General features: G+C 54.0%; 8 protein-coding genes across 8 annotated transcripts; 5 read left to right on the top strand and 3 right to left on the bottom strand.

Moving 5' to 3' along the window:
* Positions 1-1,741: 1,741 nt before the first annotated feature.
* Positions 1,742-2,869, bottom strand: P884DRAFT_317163 (uncharacterized protein; the record flags this gene model as incomplete). The annotated part of the gene is made up of 3 exons (XM_069445304.1): positions 1,742-2,356; positions 2,583-2,613; positions 2,756-2,869. The coding sequence occupies 3 exons, from the start codon at positions 2,867-2,869 to the stop codon at positions 2,046-2,048; spliced, it is 456 nt and encodes a 151-aa protein (XP_069294124.1). The 3' UTR covers positions 1,742-2,045.
* Positions 2,870-3,610: 741 nt separating this feature from the next.
* Positions 3,611-4,805, top strand: P884DRAFT_264384 (formyl transferase). Its single transcript, XM_069441844.1, has one exon. It carries the CDS (start codon positions 3,678-3,680, stop codon positions 4,524-4,526), a length of 849 nt encoding a protein of 282 aa, XP_069294125.1. The 5' UTR covers positions 3,611-3,677; the 3' UTR covers positions 4,527-4,805.
* Positions 4,806-6,107: 1,302 nt separating this feature from the next.
* Positions 6,108-8,463, top strand: P884DRAFT_294786 (MFS general substrate transporter-like protein). The gene is made up of 2 exons (XM_069444299.1): positions 6,108-8,022; positions 8,098-8,463. The coding sequence occupies exons 1-2, from the start codon at positions 6,220-6,222 to the stop codon at positions 8,398-8,400; spliced, it is 2,106 nt and encodes a 701-aa protein (XP_069294126.1). The 5' UTR covers positions 6,108-6,219; the 3' UTR covers positions 8,401-8,463.
* On the bottom strand, positions 8,464-10,364 carry P884DRAFT_250925 (uncharacterized protein; the record flags this gene model as incomplete). Its single annotated transcript, XM_069440667.1, has 2 exons — positions 8,464-8,568; positions 8,644-10,364. 2 exons carry the CDS (start codon positions 10,362-10,364, stop codon positions 8,559-8,561), a joined length of 1,731 nt encoding a protein of 576 aa, XP_069294127.1. The 3' UTR covers positions 8,464-8,558.
* Positions 10,365-11,541: 1,177 nt separating this feature from the next.
* P884DRAFT_210568 (secretory phospholipase A2) lies at positions 11,542-12,179 on the top strand (the record flags this gene model as incomplete). The annotated part of the gene is made up of 2 exons (XM_069439006.1): positions 11,542-11,885; positions 11,999-12,179. 2 exons carry the CDS (start codon positions 11,542-11,544, stop codon positions 12,177-12,179), a joined length of 525 nt encoding a protein of 174 aa, XP_069294128.1.
* Positions 12,180-13,455: 1,276 nt separating this feature from the next.
* On the top strand, positions 13,456-14,498 carry P884DRAFT_317179 (uncharacterized protein; the record flags this gene model as incomplete). Its single annotated transcript, XM_069445305.1, has 5 exons — positions 13,456-13,768; positions 13,839-13,965; positions 14,031-14,200; positions 14,316-14,388; positions 14,428-14,498. Exons 1-5 carry the CDS (start codon positions 13,466-13,468, stop codon positions 14,496-14,498), a joined length of 744 nt encoding a protein of 247 aa, XP_069294129.1. The 5' UTR covers positions 13,456-13,465.
* A 641-nt stretch (positions 14,499-15,139) lies between these two features.
* On the bottom strand, positions 15,140-16,528 carry P884DRAFT_264390 (uncharacterized protein). The gene has a single exon (XM_069441845.1). The coding sequence runs from the start codon at positions 16,358-16,360 to the stop codon at positions 15,275-15,277; it is 1,086 nt and encodes a 361-aa protein (XP_069294130.1). The 5' UTR covers positions 16,361-16,528; the 3' UTR covers positions 15,140-15,274.
* Positions 16,529-17,007: 479 nt separating this feature from the next.
* P884DRAFT_210426 (kinase-like domain-containing protein) lies at positions 17,008-19,022 on the top strand (the record flags this gene model as incomplete). The annotated part of the gene is made up of 2 exons (XM_069438999.1): positions 17,008-18,351; positions 18,402-19,022. The coding sequence occupies 2 exons, from the start codon at positions 17,008-17,010 to the stop codon at positions 19,020-19,022; spliced, it is 1,965 nt and encodes a 654-aa protein (XP_069294131.1).
* Between the last annotated feature and the right edge of the window lie 2,227 nt (positions 19,023-21,249).

A 21,249-nucleotide genomic window follows, 5' to 3' on the forward strand; every position in this document is an offset into this window, starting at 1 on the left:
ATTCTGAAGGGCTCCAAGTCAGCCTTGTAGGCCTTGCGGGTAAAGTGGATGACGGCCGTCTTATCTAAATGTCGCTCCGCTTCTCCTCTCCCGGTCCAGCGCCTCATCGATGATTGCTTAAACAGCCGGCCAAGGGAAGACGTGCCGCTGGTTCCTTACCAAGCCGGAATACACGGCCTGGCGAGATGTGGCACGGTAGTTAGAAGACGGCGATTTCCTCTTTGAGCCTTGGCGTCGGGATTACGGGATTCATCAGAGGGAGGACGATGATGCCATTGTCTACCGGGTGTTGGTTGCGTGGGAAGAAGCCTGTGAGTGGGTTGCCTGAATGCCCGCGAGACGGCACTCATGGGCCAGGAAGCCTGCATTAATTATCTCCTCATCTGACAACCCCACCAACAACACATCGCCCTCAAATTAGATCACTACAACAGATCAATGTGACCAAGCTGGATTAACTTGGGACCGGGGAGGCTTGTACAGGATAAAAAGTAGTGCCAGGGCTCGTCTGTAAGATTGCAATACAATGACAGAGGTTCGTATATCACGTGTGCGGAGTCTTGAGGAATTGCCTTACAGCGAACACCTATGCAGGCACCATGTCCTATCTGCGAGAAGATCATTCTCTTGTTGCGTGCGCCGCACGCGGCGCTGGCGCCTAGCCGCTCGACAATGTATGTCTTGGGAGTGGCAGCGCGGTTCTCGAGCCGTCCCCGAGATGTGACACTCACCAGAGACTCGTCGCTTCTTCGTTTGGCTTTGGACACCCAGAAGCCTACTCTCACGCTCTCCGAGGCCATCAAATCCATCCGAGCGCGGTTTACGCCGTCGCATTCTCGCCGGACGGCCGGCTCATCGTGTCGGGCTCCGACGACAAGACGGTCCGGGTATGGGATGCGGCCACGGGCGCCGAGCAGCGTAGGCTACAAAACCAGAAAAAAAAATCTACGGTTTCTTTCCTTTTCTTCTTGTGGTAACCATCTCGTTACCGATCGTGAAACCTGAGGGTTGCCTTACTCCAACTGCCTATGTTCATATTACATATTTGCCGCAAGGTCTCGGATTACTAACGACGGGGAAGAACTACTCTACCTCCACCCAGACTATCAGGACTAACTTGGGTTTCGGGCAGCGTCGCCATTTATACGGGCGGAGTTTCACACACCCTAAAGTTGGATGTATCAAGAGGGAGCCACATGCTGTAGTGGTATGAGGTTTTAGCTTTTAGCGTTTTGGAACATTCGCATCTGCTGTGCTCGATCTTTTACGATACCTGTTCAGTGCTCCTTTTTCTTCTACCTTTACCCCTTCTAGGGTTTGATGGATCATTGTATTGATCAGCGCTTGACTTTCTTCTGTAACTGCCATGTAAGCTTGCTCCTTCGATCATGTCAGATCGTTCCGATGCGCCGCGCCCCACAGTGGGACTCCTACGCCACTGGGCCGGAGGGGGAATTCGCTGGTCGTCACCGATCCAACTGCTGATCTTGGGAGAGCTTTGTTCGGTCACTAGTTATTCTCGACCATGTCGTTCCGATGAAGACCTCGGATCGGACCGATGCGCCCCACAGTGGGGCCCCTGCGCCGCTGGGCCGCTGCAAGGGCCGGAAAAACCCGCTAACCACGCGGAACGCCAAAGTCGGGGTGAGATTGTTAGCCTCAAAAAAGAACAGACAAACCAGGGATTCGCTGGCCACCGACCTAACTACTCATCTACCCCCCACCAGCTTATATAGGTGAGAACGGAGGGGATCACAAGTTTGACAACAGGAGTAGGTGAGGAGTTGGAGGAAGGACGTTCATGTTCTTGTGCATGGAAGGTGCACTATCACTAGGTGGTTTTCTAGTAACTATAGATCTTGTGTTGGTGGCCCCCTTGCCCGTCGTCGGCTAGTACCCGAGTGACACCAGTGTTTATCCAGGGCAAACACAGGTTCAGCCATGCTCACCAAATCAGGCCTCAACTCCCACAACAAACCCTACTCCGCGTCGCTCAACCCATCTTCAACCACCACCTCCCACCCCAAAAGTAGCCATGCTTTATTTCACCGCCGCAGCCCCACGCCCTTTGCAACCAGATAAACCGACGACCGCGTCCTGTGTCCTTTCCGCGGCTTGGATAGCTCCCTGTCGTCGGTGAAAGTGGCGAATGTGTGCATCAGGAGCACGGACGGCCAGGCGTCGGCTTTGTAGAGCAGGCCGATAACTATGTCGACAGCAGCCGCATTCCCTGTTCTCAAATCGTGATTTCTCCTGCAGCAGTCGTTTAGTTTGGGGGGCGTTTTGAATTCCTTGACAGCCGCATTGCGACCCCGCTTTCGCATTAGCGTTACGCTGGTTGCCGCGGTGGGCTGCGCTGTTATCGAGTGTGTAAGCCCGGAAACAGAGATCTCGGCAGATCTGGGCCCCGAAAACTGAATTCAGGGGCGCAGTGGAAAAAGTAGGGTTGTTCCTTTAGTTACTGGCCGCAAACGCGTCTGGTTAGCTAAGAAAATTCGCAACGCGTTAGTAGAACTGATGGGTATAAGAAGAAGAAGTCTATTTTTCGTCTACGTTCTACTTTGCTTGGTACTGAGACGCACCCACATCGGCGGCGGGTGTAGGGTAGGTTACCTGGTGTAGCTAGAAAACACGCGATGCACTAGCAAGTCGTAGAAAAACCATCCTCCCGTCCAGGCGCCGGTTCCTTGTTCCAATCTTATGTCGGGCTTGCCTCGGCAGCAATGGGAGCTAGGCGGCGTGCGTCCCGATTCACGGATGTCGATATCGGGGCCGCTTCGGGGCGATAGTACTCGAGTTCCGATTGGTCATCCTCCGAGGAGGCTACCGACGGTGCTCTTTTCCCTCGTCTATACTCCAGCTCCGCCATCATCTTCCCTTCCTCGATCTTTAGCTTACTAACTCCTGCTTTCTTTAGCGTTGCCTCCCATTCGAAGTATGACAGCAGTATGCCGTCCCTGATGGGCCTAAGGCGATGTTAGAATCACACCACGATAGAGTTGGGAAATGAGTTGAGAAACGGCACACGTGTAAGAAGAAAACTCCGTAGAGACGAGGCCTACCGCTTTGCGCACGTGACACAAGCTCTGCTAAGTCAGCAACTTGCCCTAAAAAGAGAGTGAACAACCAGGTCTAGAAAACAGCTTCTGGTCTTCGTTATTATTCATAAGGTGCGGTTTCTTGTCCCCATAGCTACTGGTTCTGGACCGTTCCGAGCAGACACTGAACTTTTATGGGCACTTCCTCGCTGTGCATCAGGCCGAGCGCTCTAGGCAATGATAAAAACGGTCGCTTGGCGATTTTCCGAACCTCCGAGACCCTGAAAAGCCAGTCACCGAACATCGGACGTGGCGGGTCAACAGGAATGATAGGAAGGATTCAAGAACGGGAAAGGCACAGGAAAGACGAACAAAAGAAAGGAAGGGAGAAGTTGTATAGGTTGAAAATACTAAGTGACGGTCTATAATATCTTAAACCCTTTTTTCGCCAGCACTGGCAATCGAGAACCATTGCTGCTTTGATAGAAAGTAACCCTAACCCTCCATCGCCACAGTTTCAGGCTAAAGATGGAAGTGGACACACTCGGAGTGTGTGACGCATCGAGATGGGAGGGAAGTCCTGGACAAGTCCCACAACAACACGATACTGCTGGCGTTTGACATCCAAGCATTTCAACCATGGCTAACGAACACATCCTCACGCTATCCTGCCCGGACAAGCCGGGCATCGTGCACGCTGTGACGGGCATCTTTGCGCGCGAGGGGCACAACATTCTGGACTTGCAGCAGTTCTCCGACCCGACCAGCGAAAAATTCTTCATGAGGGTGCACTTTGGGCCGACGCCGACCGAGTCGACCGAGCACCTCCGGCCGGCCTTTGACTCGCTGGGCCAAGAATACAGCATCAGCTATGAGATCCGGCCGGTGACGCAGAAGCGGCGGGTACTCATCATGGTGTCCAAGATCGGGCACTGCCTGAACGACCTCTTGTTCCGGGTCAAGACGGGCCAGCTGCCCATCGATGTGCCGCTGATCGTGTCCAACCACCCGGACTTTGCCCCGCTGGCCGCGAGCTACGGGATCGAGTTCCGCCACCTGCCCGTCACACGCGAGACCAAGGCAGCCCAGGAGGCGCAGGTGCTCGAGCTTATCAAGGAGCACAACATCGAGCTGGTCGTCCTGGCCCGCTACATGCAGGTGCTCAGCCCGACCCTCTGCGAGGCCATGTCGGGCCGCATCATCAACATCCACCACAGCTTCCTGCCCTCCTTCAAGGGCGCCAAGCCCTACCACCAGGCCTACGACCGCGGCGTCAAGATCATCGGCGCCACCGCCCACTTCGTCACCGCCGACCTGGACGAGGGCCCCATCATCGAGCAGCGCGTTGCCCGCGTCGACCACAGCATGGACCCCAAGGCGCTCGTCGAGGAGGGCTCCAACATCGAGAGCCAGGTCCTCGCTGCCGCCGTCAAGTGGTATGCCGAGGGCCGCGTCTTCCTGAACGGCAACAAGACAGTTGTCTTTTAAAAGCCTGTCGCAATCCAGAGGAAGGAAAGGGATGGGGGGGTGATGCAGCAGATAGCCAGGCAGATCTGGGTTATCATAGGCACTCGTGTACATCAGGTACCTAGCATCGTGTCAACGTAGTGTGAACAATCAGAACTGATCCTCTACACGCACCTGCTGTGGCATTTTTGTTTTATGATGATAATACCCTGGCCTTGGGGTTTCGTGGCCGGCTTTCGTGCTCCCGCTGTCTGCGATGGTTGCAAAAGGCAATACATGATTACTTGTGAGCATTCAAATATTATACGTGATTGGCTGCAGTCTTTACAAACACGCGAGACCACTCCCAGGATTGATTGTACCTCTGCTAATGCCATAGTGATGCTCCCCGAATGCATGAATGTCGAAAAGCAAAAGCGACGCCGCAATTGCCCGCCAGCAATTGCACCTTAAGTATAGGTATTCTGACAATGATGCCTTCTGGAGGAACAATTAGGTACTTTACTTTAAACACTTTCTTCGCCAGGCCGCCGGGTCTGTCAACATTTTCAGCCCGGTTGACGCTGTCTAATTCTAGGATCTCATGTTGTAGGCCGGCATGCTCCATTACAACTGAACACAATTGGCCGGGTCTGTTCGGATCTTTGGCCGCCACAGCTATGACCTAGCCTAAGAAAAAAGAAGCCCTAAAATAATTAACTAGATGGATTTGCGGAATGCCGGGTGAGGGAGATTGGTCTAAATCGTTAGGTGGCAGTTGTTCGCATACCATAACCCGGCCGCCAACGCGTCGCGTGTCGCGTATTATCAGTTTGCAAATAATTAGAAACCGTCGTCGAGGGAGTTGATTTGAAGGATTTGAGCATATCTGTACGCCGTATATAGGTACACAGTGATGTAATCCGTACTGATTACACTAGAAGGTTCAGGTTCCATGTGGATTATATTAAGTGCTGGAGGAGGTCAGAAACTGTGGGATGATGGGTGCTGAAAAGCAACGATCTTCGTATGCCTCTGCTATAGTGGTGATGATCGACGATGAAGAGGCTGGCCAGGGCCACCCTGTAGGGAGGATGCGGGTGGCTACAACCCTGGTGGGGCCGGGAACCCTGGTGGGGCCCGGTCCACCACAGAAACTTGATCATGCACGGCTGATCTGATCCAAGCTGAGAGAGATAGACTCGTTAGTGTAAGCCCCAGCCTGGGAGTGATTGTCACCCGCAAGTGGCCGGGAAGCGAGTGGCTCCGAGACCCTGGCCGATTGAATTATGACATCACTCTCGGCTGCCACAACTCACACTGGCCTACACCAGCTAACCGGAGGGGGAAGGCGGCATGCACTTGAGCTGCAGTCCTGGGCAAGTCCTCAGCGAGTTCTCTGCAGGGCGTTATCCGACACGCTCCAGCTAATCGTGAGCTGGGCAATCCGCACACCCATTTGGGCTCTGCATCCCTGAACCCCTCACCACGCACTCCAGTTCCACCCTACACGAGCACGACTCCCTACCAAGGAAATCAATTATTACGAGGGAGTGCGAGGTAGTAGGTCCTAAACTACTCCCTACCTACGCCGGACAACATCGGGATCGGCAAGGCACTAGCGGCCTGCCGATAAACCAATCTTCTCGGTAATCAGTCGCGAAGAAGGAAATACTAGTAACTTAATTGTGCCCCGCGACCGCGAACTGCCCGGTCGCGGCACCTCAGTTCTGCAATGGTGCACCCAGCCAAAGTCACAGCCAGCGCGCCCACAGCAAACAACTTGCGACCCAGCCTCTCCCGAAGTCACCGTTCTCGAGCATCCGGATCCTTCCATGCCGGAGAGCCTTTTCCCTTCCCATCGCCATACGACGAAACGCGGCCTAGCGGCTGTCGAACTCGAAGACGTCCCGCCGCAGACCCTCGGAGTCTCCTCCGTCGCCAGTCAACTCCAAAGTACCACACTTTTCCGACCTCACCGCCGACCTCGCCCTCAGACGGCCAATGGTCGCCTCGACGACCCCGCGCCTGGTACAAACGGCTCTTTAGGCTGCGTGGCAAGAAGTCCGATTCAGGAGATGAAGAAGGTGGTCTCGGTGGCGCATCCGACGACGCGCCGGATTTGGAGGGAGCCGGCAGGGGAAGACAAACGACAAGAGGCCACACAGCAGATTATGGCTACGATTCCCCCAGCGCGGACACAACCCCGTTGCCGTGGGCACAGCTCTCTCTCCTGGCCCTTTTATCCCTCGCCGAACAAACCGCCCTGAACTCGATTGGTCCATACCTGCCAAGCATGGTGGCTTCCTTTGACGAAATCCCAGATGGCGATGAGGGTTTATACGTTGGGCTTCTCGCCTCATCGTTTGCCCTTGCGCAGTTGGCGACAAACCTCCTGTGGGGATACCTGTCCGATCGCGTGGGACGTAAGCCCATGATGCTTCTGGGCACGTCTCTCCTGATGGTTTGCTTTATCTGCTTCGGGCTCTGCAGCACCTTTGCCCAGCTGATCATGGTCCATGCGGCCATGGGCCTGTTCAACGGAAACGCGGCTATCGTGCCGACCTGTCTGGGGGAGATCACGGATCGTACCAACCAAAGCAGCGCCTTCACTTGGCTGCCCGTCATTTACAGCCTCGGGAGCATTACCGGGCCCGCCCTGGGCGGCTTGCTCGTCGGAGTCCTCGACGGATCGACGTATCCGTTTCTAGCACCCAACATCGTTGTTGCAGCGCTGTTGCTTTCCAGCGTCGTTGTGCTGGCAATCTGGTTCGACGAGACGCTCAATGGCCTTGACCAAAGCGCTGCTGGACTGGGCCTAGAATGGCTATACAAGGCTCGTGACTGGTGCGCGGCGCGCCTGAGAAGAACGTCCCAAGCGCCGCCGCGACCGCCTGCAACTGAAAGACTGCCACCGGCGTCGAATGATCAAGACCGGCTGGATGGATCCTCCGAGAGCGAAGAAGAAGAAGAAGAAGAAGAAGAAGAAGAAGAAGAAGAAGAAGAAGAAGTAGAAGAAACGGATTCCGCGGATGAGCAAAGTGGCCTATTACAATCTCGGGGCACCGAAGCCGAAAATGGGGACAATAAGGAGCCCGAGCAGACGGGCTCCGCCTTCCATGAGCTCAGCAAGCGCAACACACTGGCCGTTTTGGGCACATACCTTGTGTTCCAACTTACCAACATTTCGTACAACTCCCTGTACCCGATGTTCGCTTCGTCACCGCCGCCCACCGGTCGCGAGCTTGGACCGGGCATAATCGGCGTTAGCCTCTCGCTGGCTGGCGTGGCGACCATCCTGTTCCAGGTACTGGTGTTCCCGAGAGTGAAATCCCGCATTGGAAATCTCGGGACCTACCGCTCCTCGTTACTCGGAATGGCCATAAGCATGGCCCTCATGCCGTGGATCGACTACGCTGACAGCAATCCGCGACTGGGACTGGGAACCGGGAAGCTCTGGTTATACAGCGAACTGGGGGCCATTCTTGTGCTCAAGAACATCTGTGCCGTTGGTGGTCTCAGTAGCGTCATGCTTTTGGTAAGTGTTTTGGTTACCCAGATCCTGTCGTCCACCCATGTATTGTCGCTCCTCTGACTCATCGTGTCTGATCAGATAACCAACTCGGCACCATCGAATGAGACACTTGGCACGCTCAACGGCATCGCGCAGACCCTCTCCGCGGCCGGCCGCAGTGTTGGACCGTTTCTGTCGGGCGGTCTGTTCACTCTGTCAACACGGGTGAGGCCGAAAGGTGAGGCACTTGCATGGGGTATCTTTGCGGGCGTGGCGCTTCTCGGATGGCTTGGCTCTTTCGCCATCCGCAACAAAGGGCTTGAGAGCGCGGACTGGGAGGACGACGAGGATGACAGCGACGAAATTAACGAATGCGGCGATGAGGAGCAGCACGGTTATTAGATAATTAAAGTAACTTAACCTGCTTGTTAGACTACACACATAGAGCCTAGCATGACTTTTCCTGTTCCGGTCGCTGCCTAGCGTTGATAATTATTATAATAATTAAATACTCCCGAACGACCGAACGATTACCTAAAGAACACCCGGGACGATAAGAATTAGACCGGACTCAATGTGAATGTCAGCCTTCCCTTCTCCTAACTGGAGCGGCAGTTTCAATTTTGTTGTTCCTGTGTTGCTTACAGGCGAGCGAGTCTGCGACAAAAGCAAGATGCTTTGATGGGCACGTCTGCAGCGGCGAGCGCCAGCTGCAGCTGCGGGCGGACCATCCGCGCCTCCGACTCCCGCCCGAGACGGAGCAGACACTCGTGCAGGCCGTGGAGCGCCCACACGTTGTTCCGGTGCTGCTGCGCGCGCGGCAGGGTGTCGTCGAGCCCGAGATCGGCCGCGTACACGGCCAGCGCCTCCTCGGTCCGCCCCTGCTCCAGCAGGAGCGCCCCGTACGCGTGCCGGGTCGGCTGCATCCAACCCCACGGCTCGTCGTACGGCAGCGAGTCGTCGAGCTCCACGGCCCGCCGGAGGTGCCGCAGCCCTTGCTCCACGTTTCCGCGGCGGTACTCGACCTCGCCGTCCAGCATGGCGGCGGCGATGCCGAGGATGTTCTGGCAGGTGTTGTTGAAGAGCGTGCGGGAGGGGGGCACCTTCCGGTGCGCGTCCTGGAAGAGCCGGCGGTGGCGGTCCGCCTCGTCGATCCGGCCCGTGTTGGCGTACGCCACGGCTTTGGCGTAGTGCAGCGCGGCGGTGGTGGTGCAGTACAGCGAGGGGTCGCCGGGGAACGGCAGGTTGTCGATGATGTCTTGCCAGCGGCCGAAGCGGACCAAGATGTGCGCCCGCATGGACAGGAACCCCTCCAGCCAGTCGGCCATGGGCGGCGACTCGACGCGGAGCAGGGCGTCAGGCAGCGCCTCCTCCAGCATGTCGGCCGTCTCGAGCGCGACGGCCGATTGGCCCGCGAACATGGCGGCGTAGATGCGGAAGTGGAAATTGTGGGATCGGTAGAGGCTGTAGAAGTTGATTGCGCCTTGGCGGCGCACGAACTTGGCGTCCGCCTTGATGGCCGACGTGTTGCAGGCCACGGCCCGCCTGTAGTCGCCGCAGAGGATATCGATATGCGTGGGCATGTGGTTGAGATGGCCCGCGTCGGGGATCAGCCCGCGCAGGCGGTCGGCGGGCCCCAGCGCCTTCTCGGGTTCGCTGGACATCTCCATCAGGTGGATGTACAGATGTAACATGCCCGGGTGCTCCGGGTGCTCGGACAGCCCCTTTTCCAGGGCGGCTTTGGCGTCCATGGTCCGCGCCCCCTTGGCTGGTTCCCCCGTCCGGACGTCCCAGAGCTGCCAGGGAGTGAGGTTCATAAGGGCATCGACGTAGATGGAGATGACATTGGGGTTCTCGGGATGCCGCACATAGACGCGCTCCATGGCCGCGGCGTACGTGGGATTTAAGGCGTACCCCTGAGAAGGGGTCAGCTGGTCATGGGGATAGCGCTCCTGGAGCGCATCGACTAGTGCCGCCTCCGTTGCTGTTGCGGCGGGCGCTCTCTCGAGAGCTTTCACCACTGCCTGCCGCGCCCTCCGAACATTGCGGCTCAGTTCAAGTTCATCAAAGATCCCCCAGGGCTTATTGTAATTGGGACCTAGGGCATACGCGATGCCCCAGTATGCCATGGCACAGGACTCGTCCGCTGCGGCCGCGCGCTCGAAGCAGCTGACGGCCTCTTCGTGGTTGAAGGCGTAGCACCATACGAGTCCGCGGTTGAACCATCTTTGAGCTTCTTTGCTCGAGGTTGTCACAGGCATGTGGAAATTCCCGAGATCGTAGTAGTAGCCATCATCTCCGGTGCTTGACAAATCGGCCTGACGGAAGTCGGGCCCTCCGGCGCCGGCGACGGGGAGACGGCCCATTCTGCAGCACGGAATGAACAGGCGTGGCTAATTTAGGGAAGTGCTGGACTCCGGAACTAGCGATTTGCTAGCACGCATCCCATGTCGTGGGGGCTGCAACGAAAAAAAAAAAAAGCGGGTTTGCGGCGTTCGCTACTACCTAAGTTCCTGTCGAGGCAGGAAGGTGGTTGATTTCTGGACGTTTTGCTGCTATTCTGGCCGGCTGGGCCTCTTCCTCCGTAATTATTTTCAGGGGCGAATGCTTATTGAATGGAAAGCGGACCGGTCACGTTGCCTGTGGAGTGCCAGCAAAGACTAGGTTGACCCGCCTCATTTGTTGGCGAAACAAAAACGTCATCACGTGTAGGTGTATGTAGTCCGAAGGTACGAATCGAGTTTCATTCGGTACCCGAGTCCTTCGGTATATGCATCTATAGTGCCTAATTATATTACTAACTTCTAAAGTAGTAGCGCATAATTTCCCCCATCATGAGCGAATCCTTGGGAACGCTTGGCGCGGGGTTATATCTCTCCGCGCGCCCCTGGCGTTCCGCGCCATTCCCCCGCAAGACCACGCTCCGATTTCCAGGCCAATGACTGGTGTGCGGCATCGAGAGAGGCGCCGGCTTGGCCCTACCACAGCAGCCAACCATGGTCGCCCGTGATGGCACCCTCTCTCGCTTCCCTCTGCATTCGCGAATCGCACGCTGGCTCTAATAAGTCCCCTGCGCCGGTCCAGGACTCGCACTTGGCCTAGAGATCGACGTTCCCATCTGGACGCGGGGCCTGCTGGGGAGGGTGTCATTCGGCGGGCCGCAGGACGACTGGCAAGGTTGCGGCAAAGCAGGACGTGTCTTCGCCAGGAGGTGCCATCGTGGAAACGGCAGCCCACATCGCCTCGGTAACCATTTCTCGATGAGGCAGGTTGTGATGGCGGCGCTCGCCGATGTCCTCTAGGCCTATAGTTAGTTGGCCTTGATGTCTCGGCGTCCCAATGAGGGGTGAGGGCTTGGTCGAGGCATCTGGTTGCCGACGAGGATCTAGTCACGGCTATATAATGGTCTTGACGGCCCGTCGCATGTCCTTCGACGGACGGTTACGCCTAGAACTCGACCGTAATAGTATCAAGCTCTTCGAGTTCGCCCTGGCCTGAGGTCGCGGTGTTGTGTTGCGTAGTCTTACCTCTCCCATCGCCATCATGAAGTTTCTCTCGACCGCCCTCTGCTTGGCCTCATCTGTGCTGGCTCTTCCCAGCATTGGCAAGGCCGACGCGGCACTCGTTCCGCGGCAGTCGGCCATCCAGATCACCGATCAGTACCTTTTCGACCTCACTCTTCCTGCCTTCACAGCCAAGCGCAACGCCCGCGACCCCCCGTCCCTGATCTGGGACTCGGACGGCTGCAGCTCCTCTCCGGACAACCCGTTCGGCTTCCCCTTTGTTCCCGCTTGCCACCGCCATGATTTCGGATATCGCAACTACAAGGCCCAGAACCGGTTCACCGATGCCGGCAAGCTGAGCATTGACAACAACTTCAAGAGCGAGTCTGTCTATCCCTGCCCTCTAACCGCTTGCCGCCTTCGTTACATCTGATTCGGGAGGCTGACACTAAGTGCGTGTCACTAATTAGTCTGTATTATCAATGCGAGTCGGTTAGCGCAAAGACCGCGTGCCGGGCCCTGGCCGATGTCTACTATGCTGCGGTGAGGGCGTTTGGTGGCAGTACCCAAGACAAGCGCGATGACGATCTCGTCAAGATCTACGAGGAGAAGGTGGCCATCTACAACAAGGCCGTCGAAGAGGCTCAGGCCAAGGGCGAACTTTGGACTCTCGACTAAATTTGCGAGGGAGAGTAACGGGAAACGGAGAGGGAAGTGTTTCTCTAAGACACGGAATATCATGATCATGACTCTGTTTCTGCAAAAACACACATTTCCACCAATTCTTCAATTCTCTCAATCCGCGGGTTCTACCCCCGGATTTGATCAAGGTTAGCTCCTCCTGCCTTCCTAATTACTAGTCGACAAAGTAGTCAATGCCGTCAATGATTGCGCTCGTAGCAACGCCCGCGTGGTCCTGTCCTGCGTACTCCTTGAGCACAACATCCCTAACCTTCCTGCTCGCTTTCACCATATCGAATAGGTCGTGGCAATGTTCCGTCATTCCAAGTGGCCGGAAGTAATTAATTAGCTCTTCCCCGCCTGGAATGCCGTTTCGTTTTCGGTACGCCTGCGGGCCAGACACTGCTTATAGCTTTCCGTACGTGATCATGAGCGCTAGCAGGGTCGAAGTTTGGCTGCATCCAGATGATGTGTAGTAGGCCGATGTTGTCGGATCGAACCGAGCCGCGACCCCGGCTAGGATAGAGCTGTTTTACACTTGCTTATAGAGCAGGGCCCGCCGCCAGATATATGTCGAATATAGCCGGGCGGGAGATTAGCACAATGATAACTAGGAGTCGGCCGAAAGAGTATCCAAACACGGCGTTGCAGGTAAACTCGATGTTCGGGAATATGCTATCATGGAGCCAAGGACATAGAGCCCCCTCGATACAGTCGAGAAACGCGTTAATAGCGCCAGACGGCAAGATGAAGATCCGGCTCTTTACCACCAAACGTTAAATTAATTAGGTAAGAGTTATTGTAGTAATCCGTATACTATCTTGGAATGCGGACTCCACTGCTAATCAACGACAGGGTTTCGAGGTTCTATCCCCGTCATAAAGCCGTAGATGATGCTAGGCTGCTATTATACGACCGTTAGGTGTGGTAGACAGCGAAGTCTTCGGACAAAGCCTACCACTTTAGCCTGCCTGGCTACACAGGTGAGCGAAACCTTCCGAGTGGCACTGGGTTCAGCGCGCGGCGAGGGAGAAGAGACGTTGTTTATCCGTGGTAAGGTAATGACCTCGCGGCTGGCGCCCGAACGGCTTGGGGTAGAACTGGGGTTGACACCGGGATCTGGTAGCGGTGGGGCAAAGAGGCAACAACTAACATTAATTAGTGGCTCAAATTAGGTAGCCCAACCGGAGTTAAGCTGATCACCCTTCTACCGCCTGTTTCAAAGTGCCACCATTCTCCCAGCTTAACGACCTCCTCCCGCATTGACTCAACCTCTTATAGCAATGGCCACGCCTCCCTCTAATTACCCCTCCACGCTTGGCACTAGAAAACTACCTCGAGATGTTCAGCCGGTCTCTATAGCCGATGCAGACTACCTTGCGTGGGCAGTGGACGCTCCAGCCTCTGAAAGCGGACCACTCTTCCGTCTGATGTTCCCTTGTCCGGGTGTCGACTTCTCAGAGCAACAAAAGGATGAGATCATCCGATGGTATGCCGAAGGTATTAAGGATGCCATTATAAGCGGTCGAACGTACCTCCGGAAAATACGCCACGGTGACGGTACCGTTGTTGGCTTGGCCGGCTGGGTTTGTAGAACGATATCTAAAAGAGCAAGCCGATTCAAACAAAGACAAGACTGCCGTAGGAGCGACAAAGATCAGTAACGAGAAAAGGTCTGAGGACTGGCTTCCTAGGGCTCTAGACGTGTCTGCGTGGTTAAACATGTCGGCGGCCTTAAAGAAAGAACGGTATAGGGCCATTGGGCACCTTGACAATGTATGCCGTACGTTATAACCGGGCCCGACTTCGATGCTTTTCGCCGCTAACTTGTTCGCCATTTTGCCATAGGAATAACAATTATGTCTATTCGTCCAGAATACCAACGCCAAGGACTCGGCTCTATACTAATGCAACACATCTGTGAAGATATGGATCGTCATGCCCGGTATGGCTATGTCTTGGCGTCACCAGCTAGAGTCAGATTATATTCCAAGTTCGGATTTGAAGCTGTTGGCAAAGTTGACACGCCTTATGGTCCCATAACCAGCATGCTACGCAGGCGCCAAGCCCGCGCTTTCTCGCTTGCACGGAGTCGGAACTTGGCATGTCTCATAATATGGCTGATGGTCCTAGTATCCTTATTCACGACATGGGCACTATGGCCTTAAGGATGGCCGAAGGATAGGCGGACAAACCCACAATAAAGGTCCTGGGACGAAGATCCCCTCTAACCACAGAGCCTTAGCACATGCGGCGGCAGAGAAGGCGATCGACAAAGGGGATTCGTCCATTCCGGGTCATAGAGTAGCTTCCTAAGGGAACTCTAGAATTGTATACTTCTAATTCACGAGAAGGGTTTCTAGTTGCCCGGAAGCCTCTCTACATAACACCTGAGATCGCCTTTAGGCATACATTCCCCGATCCCCCTAGGCTGGCTGCTATACGGTTCATGTCTCCAGAAGGAAGGCGCCACCAAAGATAACAGGTAGGAATACTAACCTTTCCCTGTCCACCTGGTGGCTGTAGCCTTCTTGAGCTAACCACAATGACAACAACGACCACAAACACCGCTCACGCGGCATCCTCTCTCGTTTCAGGTAGCTGACGTTTTCCTCCAGACAGGATCGGTTACCTGTTCGAAGTAATCATTCAAAGATATAGATAGAATTTTTTGAGAGCTGTCTAACGGCAGTAGTTTCGTACATTTTGGAGGGGTATTCGCAGAGATACAAGGGAGCCTCTTTTTGTTCCTATACATCCCTACTATATAATTATATATAGTTAAAGATCATAGGTAGGCGTTTAAGCTAAGAAATGCTAAGTGTTTGGAATGGGGAGTGTTCGGAATCTAGGGGGTCCGACTTGGGCCACTTTCCGGAAGAGGCCATACCGCAATGTTAGGCAGTTCCTCGGGAAATGAAGGGCCGCGACTTCGCAGTCTGGCTATCAGATTTACTACGTAATTTGAGCGTGAAAGACAAGGATCAGGAGGTACCGGCCATCAAACCTACCATTATTCAGTGTGATATAGGAAATGTGTAGTTCTAGGCTATCTAGTCCTCAAGTTCCTAGACCACTCTTGGGACGATTCTTTACCAAAGTTCTCGCCTCACCCGTTTAACACACCCTGCATTTTGGAGATCTGAGCCTTCCAGCTCGTGAAACCGCCTCTTTCCCCTTGGCTTGGACTGTCCACCCAGGCTAGCCCGACAGGCATCGGCACCTGGTTCTTGGCCCCCTTCCCGTTCAGTGCTCGAGGGCTGTGTGAAAAGTAGCGGCTGTGGTATGCCGACTTCCCCATCGCTGGGAGGATCTGGCGGCATTGTGGGCGTAGTTTGGGACGCTGTGTGTGAGGGGCGAGTGTCGCTAGGGGATGGTGGCAAAGTAGGGTCCGTTGGAGAACCGTTGACGGCGATGGACTGTGACGTTGTAGGACTCTCCCGAGGTGCTCTAACGGCCGGTTCTATCTCTGATGATGCCGTCGGTGCTTTGCGCGACCACTCCAGGGCGCTATACCTAACGCCATCCGTGGTCTCGATATCCTCCACTCGTGCCGCCGTGCCACAGGGTGATGAAGTTGGTAGTGGTAGCTGCCGCTGTCCTGGCGAGTCCGGTAACTCAGTGACCGAAGGGCCTATATCATGATGTAAGAGATCCCAGTTGTCGGAGACTATAGGATAGGGCGAATGCATGTGGGGCATTTCCTGCGTTTCGGTGAAAGTGCAAGGCGAGGGCGAACGCTCACGCCGTGGTCTGCGCTCGCCTAGCTGTCCCTCCTCCCAGCCCCAGACGATGCCACTAGCCAACTGGATGAAGCTATCCAGACTCCCGGACCGCCCGACTTTGTCTACAGCATTCCAGGCAGCCTCTGGTGAGAAGGGGTTCTTGTCAAACGTCGCCGCGTATAGGATCTTGTCGACGACTCTCTCAAGCTCGGCGCGGCGCTCCTTGGATTTCTCGTCAAGCAGTTCTTCGAGATGTTCGCGATTCCGGGCCGCTTTCTCGGCGGCGAGGGCGTCGGAAAAAAAGGCATCCTCATCAAGCAGCGGAATGGTGATAGTGTTGAACCGCTGCCAGTATTCTGTCCACAGAGGTCTGCTATCGCGACATCCAACCTTGGCAGAGGCCTGCCACCGTATATCTTTCTCCCTCGTGTCGCGTGGCGGCGAGAAGGGCATCGTATCGGTGGTCGGGGAAATAGGCGGGGGGAAAGAGTGCAAGCGGAATTATTGGCGAATGCGCGAATAGGTCGCGGTAGAGGGCGGTGCCAAGGGCGCTGTCGATGCCGGCGGTCTGCGATTGCGAGGTTGCGATGATCCAGAAAGTGAAGTTAATGTTTAGCGAAGTTAACTAGGCGATGCAGCGTTGAAATGGCATCATATCCTCGCTCTTCGCACCACCCTTTCCACGTGTACCCCTTGCTCGGCTAATGTCCCGCTAACAGTGACCGTGTGAGCACGGAATAAACAGCGAGGGTTGATGGCGATCTGCACTGTGCTCGCTGCATAACTAACATGGAGTGACGCCGACTTAAGTAGGGAGCAGTCAGGCAACAAACAGGCCGTAGGCAGGCTTTATTAATAACTGGTCCTCCCTACCCTAGCACTCTTCTCTTCAATAGAACGTCGTCTTGAGAGTTAGGTATCTTTCCCTACCTAGCTACCTGCTCTTAGCTCGCTCGCTGCCCCTCCGACTTAGTAGGCAGTCTCATCCCCAGCTGTGATCCCGATCAGTCTATCATATTTTACTGTAGCTATCTTCCTCGTTTGCTCAACGTTATTCTTTTCTTTTTCGCATACTCTTCGTTTACCCCGTTTTCGATGCAATGTCAGGCCATACTTCTATTGCTTCCACCCAGCCCTTTACCGACTCGGCCGAGGTCCGGCGCCGTGTGGTAGAGGGGAACTCAAGTTCAAGTCAGCCCTCCTACAATGAGTCGACGCAGCCATTTACCGACTCTGCAGAAGTCCGGCGCCGTGCCGGAGTCGCTGCACCTGAACCCCAAGACAGAGAGGAGCTGGCGCCCCAGCCGCTCCAAGCGGCACCCGAGCCACGCCAGCATACCCGTGAAGCCAAACCCCCCGGGCCCCCGTCACCCCATCCACACCTTCCGTCCGCCCCTACACCCCTCAATTTTCCTATCGAGGAACTGGCCGAGGCCTTTGCCAACGCCTCGCTAGCCACGTTGCCGGATGCCCGACTAGTGATTGCTTGCCCCACTGGCAGCTCACCAGGCGGCCCGGATTCCCTCATTATCCCCCTTCCAAGGGGCATCGGCGGTTGGGATACGGTTGGCGTCGTCCAGCGGACCAGCGACGTGGATTTTGTCATTGACCTCCCGTTCTGGGTCCAGAGCAAAGTCAAGCCCTTTGAGTGGAAATGCGAACAACTCAAATGCCGGCTTTACTATGATCCCGCCAGCGACGATTGCCTCCTGGTCAATGAGTCTTGGGGCCATATATATCTGACCCGCCTCGCCCCTGCCGGGGTTGATCAGCCATGCCTGGCCCGATCCGATCGCTATGTGGTTTCGCCTGGTGTGTGGAGAATATCCATTTTCGAAGGCAGGGAATTTCGTCAACATCTGCTTGACTTCTGCCTCCTTCGACGGCAGTTCGTCGTGGGTATCTCCGAAGCCCCGGCTACCGACCCGTCGCCAACCAAACACCCCGTTTCTGGCAACGACGAGGTTATAATCAAACGGCGAAGACTGCAGGGCGATGTATCCGAGATCCTGCTTGCTCCGGCCACAGTCCGCGTACAACATCTCTCGGACGCCAGTGCTATCGTCACGCCTAACACTATACCTAGCCCGAGCCTTGGCACTATCACGCCGACGCCTACGCGGCAGATCAGCCAGACGGATATCCCGCTTCTGGACCTGCGGGATGGGGAGGTAGCCATTGTTAGAACTACTCAGCCTAAGGACACAGAGACGAAACCACGTACGCAGGCGACTCATGTCACTACCCTAGAATCATACAAACTTAGGCGAGTCGGAGGAATTGCCAACACCACTACTTCTAGTGTATTTGTCGGCCAGCACTCCGAGTTGCCCGAGCCGATTGTGGCCAAAGTTATCAGATACGGGGGCATGTCCTCCAACGACTTGGTCAAGTGTGCCCGAAGATGGCAGATAGAAAGGGACATTCTAGATAGGCTACGTCATGTGAGTATAACTCTAAGTAATTGGGCATCAGCCACTCTAACCCCTAGCAGAGAAGCATCGTCTCTCTCCAAGCATTTGACGGCCGCCTTTTCGCTGTCTACCTTGAGCGTCTGCCCTCGTCCCTTCACCGCGGTACAAACTCGCCATTCCAGCTCTCTGATGCTTTAATTATTCTACGCGATATATCGTCGGCTCTTTCATACCTCGATATGCAACATATCGCTCATAACGACATCAAGCCGGCAAACATCACTTATTCGCCCCAGCGCGGCGCTGTCCTCATCGACTTTGAGATGGCAACGTCCACAACCGGCGATCCGTCCAGTGGAGGGACGCCTTGGTATCTCCCTCCCGAGTTTGTCAAGAGCCCTAAAAATCGGGGTGCTTTGGGGGATATATGGGCGTTAGGGGTTACCCTGTTATACGTGCTCGGGAAGATTGGCCTGCCAGAGAAAACAGTTGAGCCCTGGCGGATATATGATGTAGCCGACAAGCAGAAAGAAGCGAGCGGGAAAATGAAAGCCTGGCTACAGTTTGTGGCCGTTAAGAGACAAGGGCTGGATTGTAAAGACAGAGTCCAGGGACTTGTATACCGGATGCTGGAAGGAGAACCGGAATCCAGAGTCCGAGCAAAGCAGGTCTCAGCTACATTTGAGGATGATTCCGGATAAATTCTTAGCCTAGAACTGTGAGTCCCGGCCGTGAAGAGTTAATACACAGTAGAGAGGTTGCGTTATATAGCACGTTTTGATTCTTACTAAATAGCTCCTCCTCTAACGTTCTGTCTGCTTCTATATCCGTCAAGTCGCTTTCGTGTCCGCTGGTGTATACGTCTTCCCTGGTATCGGTAGCTAAGTCGGACCTCCTATATTCCGAACACTTGGCACACCTATATCGCTTTTTTAACATAACCACTTTAATCTACCACAATTTGCCTAACGTTTCCTCAAACCACTTCAAAATTCGTAGGTATATTTAACAGTTAAAGATAGATTATACTAAGTAGGATTTGTAGGATATAGTTACAAAATACTATAATACTCGCTATTTAATTCGAAGTATTAGGTAGGAGTTTACAATTCCTCCTACTACTTTATATAAGTCGGACCCCCCATATACCGACCACCCCCATTTTCCGACCGCTTGGCAAACCTTGGCACCCATAACTACCCATCTTCTTCAACCACATATATTACAGACCTGTTCAACCAACTACAATACAGGAAGCCGTTGATTCTACACTTTCTGAGCCACTCTCTTCAGCAGTAGGGTCCTCTATACGGCCGGCTTCCATCTAGGCCTAGTGGATCTGTTCAATCATCGCAAACTGCTCGTTTGGATCTACCATTACCCTCTTCCTCTTCGACGGCCGGGCTGCTTCCAACTATGCCTTCAGAGCTTCGTTTTCCTATTGTAACTAAGCTAACTTAAAGTCCTTCTGGTCGAAAGCTTTCTCAATCTTCCTGAATAGGAGCCTGCGTACAGAGGGGTGCTGAGTCTTGGTGGACAGGTTGGTCAGCTGACTACGTAAGTCTGACTTCCTCTGTGGTGTACTGAAAATTGGGTCAACGGCTCCTTTCGAAGGCTGGGAGTGTTGAACAGGTTCTGGAGTCTATATAGAAGCTAGCTGTTTGTCAGGATTGGTCGGGTTATTCGAATTTTCTAACAGGAGTCTACTCATCAGGGGTTTTGCTATATTGACTGGCTATAACCCAGATGCCTTCCATCCTGCCTTAATATTCTAGGCTATGATAGCCTCTTTCCGAGCCTTGATAATATACCTGATCATTGTCTGTTTACCTAAGATAGATAATTCTACCTAGGATATCATATTATTAAGGAGCTTCTGGTAAGTATACTTCAGGGGGGAAAAGACTAATAGATCTAATGGCTAGAGGATATAGGAGGTATATAGAGGTAAAAAGAGTAACTAGATATTATTCTTATAATATAGCTATATAAAGTCGTTAGTTATATAGCTATTGTAGCTGTCTAATATTAGAAGTCGTTACTAGGAACTATCCTCTGGCTGGCTAAAAGGAATAAAGACTTCTTAGAGCTATTCGACTATAATAGTTCGATTGGTCTAGCCTATCTCTGTTGCTATAAACCTCCAGTCCTTCAGTTCCATCTTGTCAATAGGAAACCACTATTATTAAAGACTCTTACCCTTGAAGATAACGACCGGGGGGAGGGATATCCCTATTACAGAGATACACTCAAGGAATAAAGTCCAGGTACGCGAACCAGGAGCTTTACGCTGAATTATACACGTTTAGGCACTTCTAACCACCAGACCGTTGGTTCCCTACCCTTCCATAATGCCGTATTCGTCTATATTCCAACGGTTAGCTAGTAAGATGCCCTTGATGGCTAGGATACTTAGCCATAGCCACTAACTGCGTATAACTAAGTCAGTGGCGCCATTGATACAGACTGAATCTATCTTATGGGCTCGTTAGGTTCTAAGAACAGGGTTCCTACGAAGAAACCAAGCCAACCAGCCTTTTCTAACTATCGTATAGCTTGCTCCTTATACCTAGAGGATACGGCTAGCGAACTCCCTGATTTGCGTATACGTTGGTAGGATACCCAGGGCAGCCTGGATCAAAACCCACTTGGTAAGTCGTTCTTCTTGTACCCGGCTAAGAGATTGCCGTGGTTCGGAAGCAATTGAATGTGGTTAAGAGCCACGGAGGCGGTCGTGGAAAGTTGTCCTTGGAATACCGAATTCCTTGTAGATACTTCGTTATAACCGAATACCCTGTTGGTATTGTATAATCGCATCCTGCAAATCCTGCTCAGTATAAGCCATTGTAAGCTAACGAATATATATTCAAAAGATGAGCTTGTTTGGTATGGAATTGGTAGAGTTGTGGTAAGTTGAAGTGGTTGGGT

The sequence above is a fragment of the Thermothelomyces heterothallicus genome (genome assembly GCF_042370625.1).
Source record: "Thermothelomyces heterothallicus CBS 202.75 unplaced genomic scaffold P884_scaffold_32, whole genome shotgun sequence".
Taxonomy (NCBI): domain Eukaryota; kingdom Fungi; phylum Ascomycota; class Sordariomycetes; order Sordariales; family Chaetomiaceae; genus Thermothelomyces; species Thermothelomyces heterothallicus.

Coding starts and splice junctions, on each gene's coding strand:
- P884DRAFT_264384 (XM_069441844.1), top strand. CDS start 3,678: ATGGCTAACGAACACATCCTCACGCTATCCTGCCCGGACAAGCCGGGC.
- P884DRAFT_294786 (XM_069444299.1), top strand. CDS start 6,220: ATGGTGCACCCAGCCAAAGTCACAGCCAGCGCGCCCACAGCAAACAAC. Junction 8,023..8,097: donor TCAGTAGCGTCATGCTTTTG/GTAAGTGTTTTG, acceptor GTGTCTGATCAG/ATAACCAACTCGGCACCATC.
- P884DRAFT_264390 (XM_069441845.1), bottom strand. CDS start 16,360: ATGCCCTTCTCGCCGCCACGCGACACGAGGGAGAAAGATATACGGTGG.